Here is a 13,714-nt window from a genome sequence, read left to right as displayed (position 1 = left end):
GGAAGAAGTGGCTTACATTTGGTAAATATAAAAAAAAATGCAGCAACACTCACTTCCAACAGATATCAGGCCATGTTCACACAGTGCGTTTTTTACCGCGGAACCGGTTCCGCAGCTTTTTTCCATGCAGGGTACAGTACAATGTACCCTATGGAAAACGGGAACCACTGTGCACACGATCCTGAATTTCCAAAAAAAAGCCGCGCTGAATAGCTGCGGGAAAAAAGAAGGAGCATGTCACTTCTTTGTGCAGAACTGCAGCGGTTCTGCACCCATAGACCTCCATTGTGAGGTCAAACCCGCAGTAAAACCCGCAGATCAAAAATATATCTGCGGGTTTTATTGCGGTTTGTGGTGCAGAACCGCTGCAGCAGGAAGTGCGGGGAAGCGGCCGGAAGTGCGTCAGCGGAAGTGCTTGGGCGGAGAGACATGGAGGCGTACCGTCGCATGGGGATCGTGTCGGCCGTTTGATTGATTTGGTATGTATGTGTGTGTGTGTGTGTGTGTGTGTGTGTGTCCCCATGCGACGCTAGTGCCACCATTGTGCTAAGTCGCCGTATGGGACTACTACTCCCATCCGATATTAGGATGGGAGAGTTGTCCCTGTGTCCGGCGACTTAGCACAATTGTAAAGTTACACAAAACACCTACACACAATACACATACATGACACACAGTACATACAACACATAACACAGAGTATATACTCACCAACAGCACACTTGTAGGCGAAGCCCTCGATCCCCTAGATAAAATCCCAAAATAAAAAATCAAATCCATACTCCCTGTCCGCAGAATCCATAAAACGAGTGTCCCGCGCCGATCGGCTGCTCTCCGGCGATACACTGCCAGGAGCGAAGCTCCTAGCAGTGTATCGCGTACTGTTCTGGAGTTCAATGGCTCCGGCGTCTCGGTTAACAGCAGTACAGCTGCGTTGAACTTTCCCACGCAGCACTGCCGTTAAGCGAGAGTGCCGGGGTCAATGACCGCCGGTAAACTCGCTCGCGCATGCGCAGTGACACACCGACAGGAACTATGGCTCCTGTCAGTGTGTTATACGTTATATATATGTGTGATACGTGGCACGTGATACGTGGCACGTGATACGTGGCACGTGATACGTGGCACTGAAATGCGTGATATGTGTCACTTAAATACGTGATACGTGGCACTTAAATACGTGGCACTTAAATACGTGGCACTGAAATACGTGGCACTTAAATACGTGATACCTCATATCTCTCAACCAAACACACACCAAGCTTCAGTGTTCTGTTAAGTAGGTACTGGAGGTTGGAGGTGGCCCCCAAAAAGTGTTTGACGCATAATTTGTTATTGGCGCATGCTGTGTGGTGACGGCGGCGAAATACACAATTAACCAAACCTTATTGGGGCAAAACACAGGTTTATTAAACACACACAAACCAAAAACTTAACTGCGCCTGCTTGGGGTTGAGTGCCAATATTGTGGGGTGTTGAGTTGTGAGGTCTGGCTTACTGTAGCCGACATAGGGGTGGCAGGAGAAGGCGCTATGAAACTACTGGGGTCAGGATATTCAGGGATAGGGCTAGACACATGAGAGGGTTGAGACACACTGGAAGGGTGAGACAAACCAGACATTACAGACACATTGGGAGGTGAGGGGGGAGGGATAGCTATGGTTTTTTGTTTTTTTTTGCCTTTCCCCTTCCTTGTTTTGCGCGGGCACGTTGTCGTGGTGGCAGGGAACGCCAGGGCAGGGTCCGTCAACGGCAGTCTGGTAGTGGTGGTGCCAGGAAACGCCAGGGCAGGGTCCGGCAATGGCAGTCTTGTAGTGGTGGTGCCAGGAAACGCCAGGGCAGGGTCCGTCAACGGCAGTCTGGTGGTGGTGGTGCCAGGAAACGCCAGGGCAGGGTCCGGCAATGGCAGTCTTGTAGTGATGGTGCCAGGAAACGCCAGGGCAGGGTCCGGCAACGGCAGTCTGGTGGTGGTGGTGCCAGGAAACGCCAGGGCAGGGTCCGGCAATGGCAGTCTTGTAGTGGTGGTGCCAGGAAACGCCAGGGCAGGGTCCGGCAATGGCAGTCTGGTGGTGGTGCCAGAGAACGACAGGGCAGGGTCCGGCGGCGGCAGCATGCTGGTGGCAGTGGAGGAGGCCCAAGCAGGAGCAGCAGTTGTCATGGTGGTGGCGGTGGGCTGACCCACTGCACTGGGCATGGTGGTGGTGCTATAATACGGTCCGGAAGTGTTTGGAATGGAGGTGGCCGTGCAGTGGTATGCAGCAGATGTCGGCATTGATGTAAAGCGTGACAGTGTGGGCACTATTGGAAATGCCCCCACTGTCTGCTGAAAATACCGACTCTGCTGCATAGCCTGCACGTAAGCAGCATTGCAGGCCTGCATAACAGTAATCTGGAGCTCAGGACTAAGGTGTTCCGACATGCCCTGTTCTATCTGATTAAAAAAATGATGTGCTGGCCTCTGGAGGTCGGCTTTCACTTGGGCAAGGGCTGTGGTTACCTCCTGGATACGTGTGCTCATATCACTAATGGCAGTATCCAGTCGGTCACCCATCGCCTTGAGTCCCTCATGGAAGACCGAGCTCAAGTGCAAAAACTCGGGCATGAGTGACCTGTCCGCGGCCCTTTGCCGCTGCCGGGAGGAGCCCATAAAAAATTGGCTAGAGGCAGAGGACTGGGGAAGGGGAACACCTGATGGACCAGCTTCCTGGTCTCCAGGTTGTGTGGCAGGCCCACTTGCTGCAGCGCTGGAGGATGGCTGGGACGGGTCCGTGGCTGACTGATGAAGGACCGCTCCAGAACCTGGGCCAACAGTGGAGCTCCAAGTGCTGCGAAAAAAAAAAAAAAAATTTTTACAAAACATTTACAAAAAGATAACTCAACAGTTAGATAAACATTCAGATAGGGAAAGGTCACACTAGCACTATTTGGAGTGAATTTTACATCAGAATTTGCAAGCCAGGAGTTCAACAGTAGGAATAAAAGTTTCATAAAACCACATGCTCTACTTCTGCATGCATCGACCACTCCTTGGGGATTAAAAAAACTGATGTAAAATATGAAGAGACGATGGAGGCAATACAAGCCATATCTGTATACAAGCAAGCCACCTGTATACTCACCAGGACAAGTGCCAGGAAAAATGAATTGAGGAGCCATTGGCATCCTGAATTCATTATTTCTGACACCTGACTTGCTGAGTATAGATCTGTTGTGCAGGCTGCCGTCACACTCTCAGTATTTGATCAGTATTTCAAATCAGTATTGGTAAGCCAAAACCTGGAGAGGAACTATGTGAGGGAAAGTATTCAAAGAACACGTACCCCACTGCTGCATCTATCAATCACTCAAGGTTTTGGATTACAAATACTGATGGGAAATACGAATTGACGACAGAGGACATACAAGCCACCTGTATACTCACCAGGACAAGTGTCAGGAAAAATGAATTGAGGAGCCATTGGCATCCTGAAATCATTATTTATGACACCTGACTTGCTGAGTATAGATCTGTTGTGCAGGCTGCCGTCACACTCTCAGTATTTAATCAGTATTTCAAATCAGTATTGGTAAGCCAAAACCTGGAGAGGAACTATGTGAGGGAAAGTATTCAAAGAACACGTACCCCACTGCTGCATCTATCAATCACTCAAGGTTTTGGATTACAAATACTGATGGGAAATACGAATTGACGACAGAGGACATACAAGCCACCTGTATACTCACCAGGACAAGTGTCAGGAAAAATGAATTGAGGAGCCATTGGCATCCTGAAATCATTATTTATGACACCTGACTTGCTGAGTATAGATCTGTTGTGCAGGCTGCCGTCACACTCTCAGTATTTGATCAGTATTTCAAATCAGTATTGGTAAGCCAAAACCTGGAGAGGAACTATGTGAGGGAAAGTATTCAAAGAACACGTACCCCACTGCTGCATCTATCAATCACTCAAGGTTTTGGATTACAAATACTGATTTGAAATAATGACCCACAAAAAATTGCATTATACACCACTTTTTTTTTTCTTTTTTAACCAATATACTTACGTTCTTCGTGCAAGGACTGGTCTCAAAAACGCAAGGATGCGGTGGTACTTGTATTTGCGTATCCTTGCTGCAGAACCACTTGGAAGCTGGCTCTCTTGGCGCAGGTCCTTGTTGAAGCGGTCCTTCATCGATCTCCAACGTGTTTTCACTTTTGACACTGTTGGCAAAACAAAACATAATAGTTAGGACAATGGTCTTTTGACCATGGTCACACAACTGTATGTGCTGTGAAAAAGTAATGACTTTCTGACATCATACACAGTTGTGTGAGCATGGCCAAGGTATTGACTACATCACACTGCATTGCGATACTTACCAAATGCAGAACGGACCCGAGCCGGGGCATTGGCCCAGCCATCCCACAACGCTGCGGCCACCTCATTCCAAAGCCTCCGGATCGTCACATTGTTGGCGTGCAGTGGATCCCGGGTGTCCCACAATGCGACTCGCTCGTGAACCAGGGAGATGAGGTGTTCATTCTCAATTAGGTCCTCATCCTCCTCTGGAACCTAACAACAAAAAGTACATTAATATAGGAGACGTTCACATACGGAAGACAGAAAACAGAATCAGAGGAATGGCATGAATATTGAAGTAAAAAAAAACACTGGTGCTGAAGCAAAAGGGAAAGAAAGAGAGAAGTAGAAAGAAATGAAGATTCAAGAATTATAAAGTGAGGATACAATACACATTCAGCCAGCTATACTTACACGATGCCGCCGTCTTGCCCGGCCGTGACTACACTGCTCCTGCCCAGTCTCCTGCCCAGTCTCTTCCGCTGTAGAAGAAGTGGTCTGAAAAAGGGAAAATATACATTGTCATATGTGTAGATGTGACAGTGAATACAATCTGAGGAGGTGAATACTCACTTCGCTGACATGTTCCCCTTGTGCAGGCCCAGGCGTTTCCTCATCAGAAGAAGAAGACATTCTGATGTGTGCAGAAAGAAAGGAATGACAGAAATTAGGGCACATAGACACAGATTATAGAAAAGAAATGCATTGGATAGGATATACTCACATAGTTCTGAGGCTTGTTTGCTGATCCAAGGGGCTGTGGGGCGTCTCGTCTGCAAGGCAGTCTGATGAGTAGTGACCTGCACCTGTCCACACCCTCCCTTTATCACCTTGTATGTGGGGGGTGGCTTATCAGTGTCTAGACATGTTTTTCTCAATTGAGACGCATGCGTCGGCAAACGCAAGCAAACGCATGTACTGGAAAACGCATGCGTTTACATAGACTACAATGTGTTTTTTGGGCGCAAACCTTGCGCAATCAGCCGCATACGTTTCCAGGCGGCAAAATGACGCCTCTAAAAATTACTACATGTTGCATTTCCGCGCCAAGACGCAGACGGCTAGACGACGCATGCGTCGTCAAACGCGGCAAAACGCGAACATAGAAAAACGCACGCGTCGATAATGTTAAAGATAGGAATACACAACGCATGCAGATATTTGCGGAAGAAACGCTGCGGACACAACCGCAAATGTGAAAGTGGCCTTAAATAGCTGGATAGAGCTGGATCCGTGGGCTGTGATCTGGCCTACGCTCAGCACTCTGCGGAGCGCTGTCATTCAAAACACGTCCAACTCATTTTGGTGTTTAGTCCCAAAATGGAGGATGGAAGAAGAAAAGGGTTGGACAAGGAAATGACATCATTTCTTTTTTTTTTCCCCCCCACTGCAGTTAAAGCTTTATTTGTGTCAAACACAGACAATCTGCAGAGAAAACTGCATAAAAAACCGCATCAAAAAACGCATCAAAACGCATCAAAAACGCACCAAAAACGCACCAAAAACGCACCTGCGTTTTCTGCCAAGAGCTGCGGTTTTAGTCCTCAAAAAAAAGGATTGAAATCAGGAACGTGTGAACATACCCTAAGAGTTTGCTTAGAAGGTGGGGAGAGTGATGCGGCCACTGATTGACCACAGGGTACCATCAATGCGAAACATACAGACTGAGAGTGGGTTGTTAGAATAGTGGACAAACCCTTCCAAGTTCCATATATATGTATATATCACTCTGCATCAAAATAATAAAGTGTATGTATCTGAATAAATAATTTTTTCCGTACATACACATAGAAGTATATATTTGTGTGTATATAAGAGGTTTGACCGCATATTGGTGCAATCTTTGCAGCGAAGAGGCATTGGGGGCCATATCTACCTACAGAGCAGGTGGAATTGTGAGTTAGAAAAGCTCAAAGCTTGATCACCATGGTTGTGCAGTGCTTGGTGCTGCTTTCAGCTTGTGACCAAGATGTGACCTCTCCTGATCAGCCTGAACAGAGAGGAGGGAGAGGAGGGAGGGGTTTGGGTGTGTTTTGGAGTGGGTGTGCTAGATTCGGGCTTAGTGGCAGTGCAAAGCATCATGGAACTTGTAGTATTAGGGCACAATAAGGAAGTAGTCGATTAACCCCATGAGAGCTGAATCCAGCACTGAAGATGTGCTGCTACAGCATGATAACAGGTAATATTGTTAAAATAAACACAGTAGATGTTTTCAGTGGCACATAATAGCAAGATTTATGAAAAAAAAAAAAAAACTTTATAGTAGTGGACAACTTCTTTAAAATAACATCTTTATTAAAGATCCATTAAAAATCCAAAGTGGAATTGCAATTTCACACTGGATTTTTAATGGATCTTCACTTCAATAAAGATGTTATTTTAGGGACCCTTTGCTGGATTTCTCCATTTTCCTTCTTTACATAAACTCCCATTTCCACCATCTTATAAGAAATAGTGTGGACAAAGTCAGAAATTTTCACTTACAGTATATTAGAAATTTTCTCTTTCAGCCCACTAAATAAAATGATGTTCCTGTTTTGCATTGCATTGCATTGACAGCTATATATTATGCTTTTGGTTTTTTGTAAGTACCAAACTGAATCATTTTAATATAAACATACCTTTTATTTTTTACAGCTCCAGGAAAGGTTGTAAATCTTACTGTCGAAGCACTTAATTCATCCGCAGTGAATCTTACCTGGTTTTTACCTCGACAGCCCCATGGAAAAATTACTAATTTCAAGATAAGTGTTAAACATGCAAGGACTGGAACAATAGTAAAGGATACCACTGTAAAAGTCGAAGACCTTATGAATGGAGCGCTGCCAGAGTGTACTGTAAGTTCATCCTAGGTAGAACATGGTGTTCTGAATCTCTAACTTAAAGGGTATAGCCCCATCCTTATAAATGAGTATTGTCAGATAGTGATTGTAAAAACAATCACGGTTGTAATTTACTGTTTATTAAAATCTGCAGTTGTTCTGGAGATATTAACACTTTTTAATTCTTTTATTTACAGCTCAATGCCTAAGAAACCGATCCCCACTGCTGTCTATCTTATAAGCAGTGAAGTTGAAGCTGGCCAGGAGTAGGAAAGTGCACTCCAGCGATCCCATCTAACTTTAATGCAGTGCTTACAAACTCCATAAAGAGCTTGTAAGTACTGCACATAAACGTTTGTGTACAACTGCTAGACAGCAGTGGGGATGAGTTTCCAAGGTTATGAGCTGCAAACTAAAAAAAAAAATAGTGTTCATAATAATATCTCAAGAAAGGCTAAGATTGTAATGCATAGTACGGTACATTTTATTTTAACGTCAAAGGCTGTTTTTCTTTTTGACAAATGTATATGGTAAAATATTTAGAGGGACAAGAAGGATTTCACAGGTGACAATGTCATTTTATAGCTTCCTGTAAGAGCTTGTTTTAGACTGGAGATGAGACCACTTGAACATCTGCGAATAATGCATATAAATGTATGTCTGTAGTTGACCTCAGATAAAGAAAATGAACAGCTAAAATATTGCAAAATGAAACTACAATAACATCTTATATGAAAAAATGTATCTTGAGGTAATTGAAATGTTTTTTTTCCCCCTGACTTTGATATTAACACATTCGCACTCCATTTTGGAGGATAATGCCATGCAACAGGTGTGAGTGAATGGAATGGGCTCAGGAGCTGAGCATACTCAACACAAGACAGATGAGGGCTGTATTACACTGCCAGCATCTGCCTCTAACTCCTGCAACCAGAATAATCTCCGATAGCAGTTGTTAACCCCTCAAATGCTGCTGGTAGTATTTGACACCAACATTTAAGCTGCGCAATCCTCTCTTAGGGCTCATACCCATATGTGAGAAAACAACGGTCCGATTTCTGAACCGAAAAAACAGACGAGTACTATGCGAGTGCCATGCGAGTGTCATGCGAGTACAATGCGATTTTCACACCTAGCATCCGATTTACATCCGAGTGCATTGCGATTGCTATCAGACTGCAATGCGATTTTAACATGAGCTTTTACATACAGGAATTCTCTGTATGTAAAAGCTCATGTTAAAATCGCATTGTAATACACAACTGTACACATCCTTTTAAAACCAAATATTCTTCAAAACACATATATATATGTATATATATATATATATATATATATATATATATATATATATATATATATATATACACAGTACAGACCAAAAGTTTGGACACACCTTCTCATTTAAAGATTTTTCTGTATTATCATGACTATGAAAATTTTAAATTCACACTGACGGCATCAAATCTATGAATTAACACATGTGGAATTACATACTTAACAAAAAAGTGTGAGACAACTGAAATTATGTCTTATGTTCTAGGTTCTTCAAAGTAGCCACCTTTTGCTTTGATGACTGCTTTGCACACTCTTGGCATTCTCTTGATGAGCTTCAAGAGGTGGTCACTGGGAATGGTCTTCCAACAATCTTGAAGGAGTTCACAGAGATTCTTAGCACTTGTTGGCCCTTTTTCCTTCACTCTGCGGTCCAGCTCACCCCAAACCATTTCGATTGGGTTCAGGTCTGGTGACTGGAGGCCAGGTCATCTGGTGTAGCACCCCATCACTCTCCTTCTTGGTCAAATAGCCCTTACACAGCCTGGAGGTGTGTTTGGGGTCATTGTCCTGTTGAAAAATAAATGATGGTCTAACTGAACGCAAACCGGATGGAATAGTATGCAGCTGCAAGATGCTGTGGCAGCCATGCTGGTTCAGTATGCCTTCAATTTTGAATAAATCCCTAACAGTGTCACCAGCAAAGCACCCCCACACCATCACACCTCCTCCTCCATGCTTCACGGTGGGAACCAGGCATGTAGAGTCCATCCATTCACCTTTTCTGCGTCGCTCAAAGACATGGTGGTTGGAACCAAAGATCTCAAATTTGGACTCATCAGACCAAAGCACAGATTTCCACTGGTCTAATGTCCATTCCTTGTGTTCTTTAGCCCAAACAAGTCTCTTCTGCTTGTTGCCTGTCCTTAGCAGTGGTTTCCAAGCAGCTATTTTACCATGAAGGCCTGCAGCACAAAGTCTCCTCTTAACAGTTGTTGTAGAGATGTGTCTGCTGCTAGAACTCTGTGTGGCATTGACCTGGTCTCTAATCTGAGCTGCTGTTAACCTGTGATTTCTGAGGCTGATGACTCGGATAAACTTATCCTCAGAAGCAGAGGTGACTCTTGGTCTTCCTTTCCTTGGGCGGTCCTCATGTGAGCCAGTTTATTTGTAGTGCTTAATGGTTTTTGCCACTGTACTTGGGGACACTTTCAAAGTTTGCCCAATTCTTCGGACTGATTGACCTTCATTTCTTAAAGTAATGATGGCAACTCGTTTTTCTTTACTTAGCTGCTTTTTTCTTGCCTTAATACAAATAATAACTGTTTGTTCAGTAGGACTATCAGATGTGTATCCACCAGACTTCTGCACAACACAACTAATGGTCCCAACCCCATTTATAAGGCAAGAAATCCCACTTATTAAACCTGATAGGGCACACCTGTGAAGTGAAAACCATTTCCGGTGACTACCTCTTGAAGCTCATCAAGAGAATGCCAAGAGTGTGCAAAGCAGTCAACAAAGCAAAAGGTGGCTACTTTGAAGAACCTAGAATATAAGACATAATTTCAGTTGTTCCACACTTTTTTGTTAAGTATATAATTCCACATATGTTAATTCATAGTTTTGACGCCTTCAGTGTGAATATACAATTTTCATAGTCATGAAAATGCAGAAAAATCTTTAAATGAGAAGGTGTGTCCAAACTTTTGGTCTGTACTGTATATATATATATATATATATATATATATATATATATATATATATATATATATATATATATATATATATTAGATAGATTAAAAGCCGGGAAATGATCTGCTGTGTACAGTATAGAAAAGGGCAGGTGTTAATAGAATAGATATACAGTATACACATAGAGTAGGTGCATAGACACTCCAGTTCAGAAGCTTAGGATCACTTAGAAATTTCCTTATTTTTGAAAGAAAAGCACATTTTTTTCCAATGAAGCTAACATTAAATGATTCAGAAATACATTCTATACATTGTTAATGTGGTAAATGACTAGTCTAGCTGCAAACATATGGTTTGTAAGGCAATATCTTCATAGGTGTGTAGAGGCACATTTCCAACAAAGATCACTCCAGTGTTCTTATGGTACTTTGTGTTTGCTAACTGTGTAAAAAGGCTAATGGATGGTTAGAATACTCTTGAAAACCCTTGTGCAAGTATGTTAGTACAGCTGAAAACAGTTTGACTGATTGGGAGAACCTACAAACCTGACCTTCCTTTGGGGTAGTTGAGAATCTGGAGCATTACATTTGTTGGTTCCATTAAACTCTAAAAATGGCCAGAAAAAAAGAACTTTCATGTGAAACTCAACAGTCTATTCTTGTTCTTAGAAGTGAAGGCTATTCCATGCGAGAAATTGCCAAGAAAGTGAAGATTTTCTACAACGGTGTGTACTATTCCCTTTAGAGGAGAGCACAAACAGGCTCTAACCAGAGTAGAAAGAGAAGTGGGAGGCCCCGCTGCACAACTGAGCAACAAGACAAGTACATTAGAGTCTGTAGTTTGAGAAATCAACGCCTCACAGGTCTTCAACTGGCAGCTTCATTAAACAGTACACGCAAAACGCCAGTGTCAACGTCTACAGTGAAGAGGTGACTCCAGGATCTTGGCCTTCAGGGCAGAGTGGCAAAGAAAAAGCCATATCTGAGACTGGCTAATAAAAGGAAAACATTAATATGAGCAAAAGAACACAGACATTGGACAGAGGGAGATTGGAAAAAAGTATTATGGACAGACGAATACAAGTATTTGAGGTGTTTGGATCACACAGAAGAACATTTGTGAGACTCAGAAGAACTGAAAAGATGCTGGAAGAGTGTCTGACACCATCTGTCAAGCATGGTGGAGGTAATGTGATTGTTTGGGTTTACTTTGGTGCTGGAAAAGTGGGAGATTTGTACAAGGTAAAAGGGTATAAGGAAGGCTATCACTCCATTTTGCAATGCCATGCCATACCCTGTGGACAGCGCTTGATTGGAGCCAATTTCATCCTACAACAGGACAATGACCCAAAGCACACCTCCAAATTGTGCAAGAACTATTTAGGGAAGAAGCAGGCAGCTGTTATTCTATCTATAATGGAGTGGCCAGCGCAGTCACCAGATCTCAACCCCATTGAGCTGTTGTGGGAGCAGCTTGACCGTATGGTACTCAAAAAGTGCCCATCAAGCCAAACCAACTTGTGGGAGGGGCTTCTAGAAGCATGGGGTGAAATTTCTCCAGATTACCTCAGCAAATTAACTGCTAGAATGCCAAAGGTCTGCAATGCTGTGATTGCTGCAAAGGGAGCATTCTTTGATGAAAGCAAAGTTTGAAGGAGAAAATTATTGCTTCAAATAAGAATCTTTTTTTTCGAACCTTGTCAATGTCTGGACTAGATTTTCAGTTCATTTGGGAACTCATTTGATTAATAAAAGTATGAGTTTTCATGGAAAACACAAAATTGTCTGGGTAACCCTAAACTTTTGAACGGTAATGTATATTTACCAAACTGTTTTCAACTGTGCTAACATACTTGCACAAGGGTTTTCAAGGGTATTCTAACCATCCATTAGCCTTCTTACACAGTTAGCAAACACACTGGGAGCGGTGCTAATGTGACCGTCCCAGCTGTAAACCACTGATGAATGAATGAAAAGCTGCCGGTGGCAGCATCAATGACTAGCGCTGACGTCACTGATGCTGCGCTGCCTCACAGCCTGACCCACGGTGAACTCTGGAGTGTGGGAAAATGCCAGTTTAACCCCAACTTGAAAAATGATTTTAAAATCCGAAATGTTGGCCTACTGAAATGTATGTTCAGTAAATGCACTCAATATTTGGTTGGCTCCTTTTACATCTACTACTGCATCAATGTGGCGTGGCATGGAGGCGATCAGCCTGTGGCACTGCTGAGGTGTTATGGAAGCCTAGGTTGCTTTAATAGCAGCCTTCAGCTTGTCTGCATTGTTGGGTCTGGTGTCTCTCACCTTCCTCTTGACAATATCCCATAGATTCTCTATGGGGTTAAGGTGAGGTGAGTTTGCTGGCCAATCAAGCACAGTGATACTGTTGTTTTTAAATCAGGTGCTGGTACTTTTGGCAGTGTGGACAGGTGCGAAGTTCTGCTGGAGAATGAAATTTCCATCTCCAAAAAGTTTTTCGGCAGAGGGAAGCATGAAGTGCTCTAAAATTTCTTAGTAGACGGCTGCGCTGACTTTGATCTTGATAAAACACAGTGGACCTACACCAGCAGATGACATGGCTCCCCAAACCATCAATGATTGTGGAAACTTCACACTAGACCTCAAGCAGCTTAGATTGTGTGCCTCTTCACTTTTTCACCAGACTCTAGGACCTTGATTTCCCAATGAAATGCAAAATTTACTTTCATCTGAAAACAACACCTTGGACCACTGAGCAACAGTCCAGTTCTTTTTCTCCTTGGCTCAGGAAAGAGCTTCTGGCATTGCTTATTGGACATGAGTGGCTTGACACAAGGAATGTGACACTTGTAGCCCATGTCCTGGATACATCTGTATGTGGTGGCTCTTGAAGCAATGACTCCAGCAGCAGTCCACTCCTTGTGAATCTTTGAATGGTCTTTTCATAATAATCCTTTCAAGGCTGCGATTATCCCGGTTGCTTGTGCATCTTTTGCTGCCACACTTTTTCCTTCCACTCAACCTTCCATTAATATGTTTGGATACAGCACTCTGTGAACAGCCAGCTGTTTAGCAATTACCTTTTGTGGCTTACCCTCCTTGTGGAGTGTGTCAATGACTGTCTTCTGGACATCTGTCAAGTCAACAGTCTTACTCTTCTGCATGATTTTGGAGCCTACTGAAACAGACTAAGGGACCTTTTTAAATGCTTAGGAAGCCTTTGCACATGTTTTTGTTAATTATTCTAATTAACTGAGATAATGATTTTTAGGTTTGCATTGGCTATAAGCCATAATCATCAACATTAACAGAAATAAACACTTAACATAGATCACCATGTTTGGAGTGACTCTATTTAATATATGAGTTTCACTTTTTGTATTAAAGAACTGAAATACATTAACTTTGTGATTATATTCTAATTTTGTGAGAAGCACATGCTGGCCAAACTGTGGGCAGAATGTATCAGACACTGGCTGTTGGGTCACAGCAATGTATGCTTGACTCTAGAACTCTGCGGCATTTCAGAGAAAAATATACTTTTAATAGCTGCACTATTGACTAGTCGCTACAGGCAGGTCCCCGGCAGCTGTTTTCTT

The 13,714-nt window shown here is 43.3% G+C and overlaps 2 protein-coding genes across 2 annotated transcripts in view; one reads left to right on the top strand and one right to left on the bottom strand.

Annotated features, from left to right (window-relative positions):
- The window catches only part of PTPRQ (protein tyrosine phosphatase receptor type Q), a 677,639-nt gene that overhangs the window by 147,285 nt on the left and 516,640 nt on the right, over nucleotides 1–13,714 (top strand). Inside the window, exon 11 of the mRNA XM_077265498.1 lies at nucleotides 6,980–7,179. Coding sequence (XP_077121613.1) covers nucleotides 6,980–7,179 — 200 coding nt within the window. The remainder of the gene's footprint in view (nucleotides 1–6,979; nucleotides 7,180–13,714) is intronic.
- On the bottom strand, nucleotides 3,578–5,519 carry LOC143773745 (uncharacterized). Its single transcript, XM_077261099.1, has 4 exons — nucleotides 4,916–5,519; nucleotides 4,757–4,840; nucleotides 4,363–4,555; nucleotides 3,578–4,203 (listed from the first exon to the last, which is right to left on the bottom strand). The coding sequence occupies exons 1-4, from the start codon at nucleotides 5,018–5,020 to the stop codon at nucleotides 4,043–4,045; spliced, it is 543 nt and encodes a 180-aa protein (XP_077117214.1). The 5' UTR covers nucleotides 5,021–5,519; the 3' UTR covers nucleotides 3,578–4,042.

The sequence above is a fragment of the Ranitomeya variabilis genome, chromosome 5, assembly GCF_051348905.1.
Source record: "Ranitomeya variabilis isolate aRanVar5 chromosome 5, aRanVar5.hap1, whole genome shotgun sequence".
Lineage (NCBI taxonomy): Eukaryota > Metazoa > Chordata > Amphibia > Anura > Dendrobatidae > Ranitomeya > Ranitomeya variabilis.
Note: the sequence above shows the minus strand (reverse complement) of the source record. Positions and strands in the feature narration are given on the sequence as shown.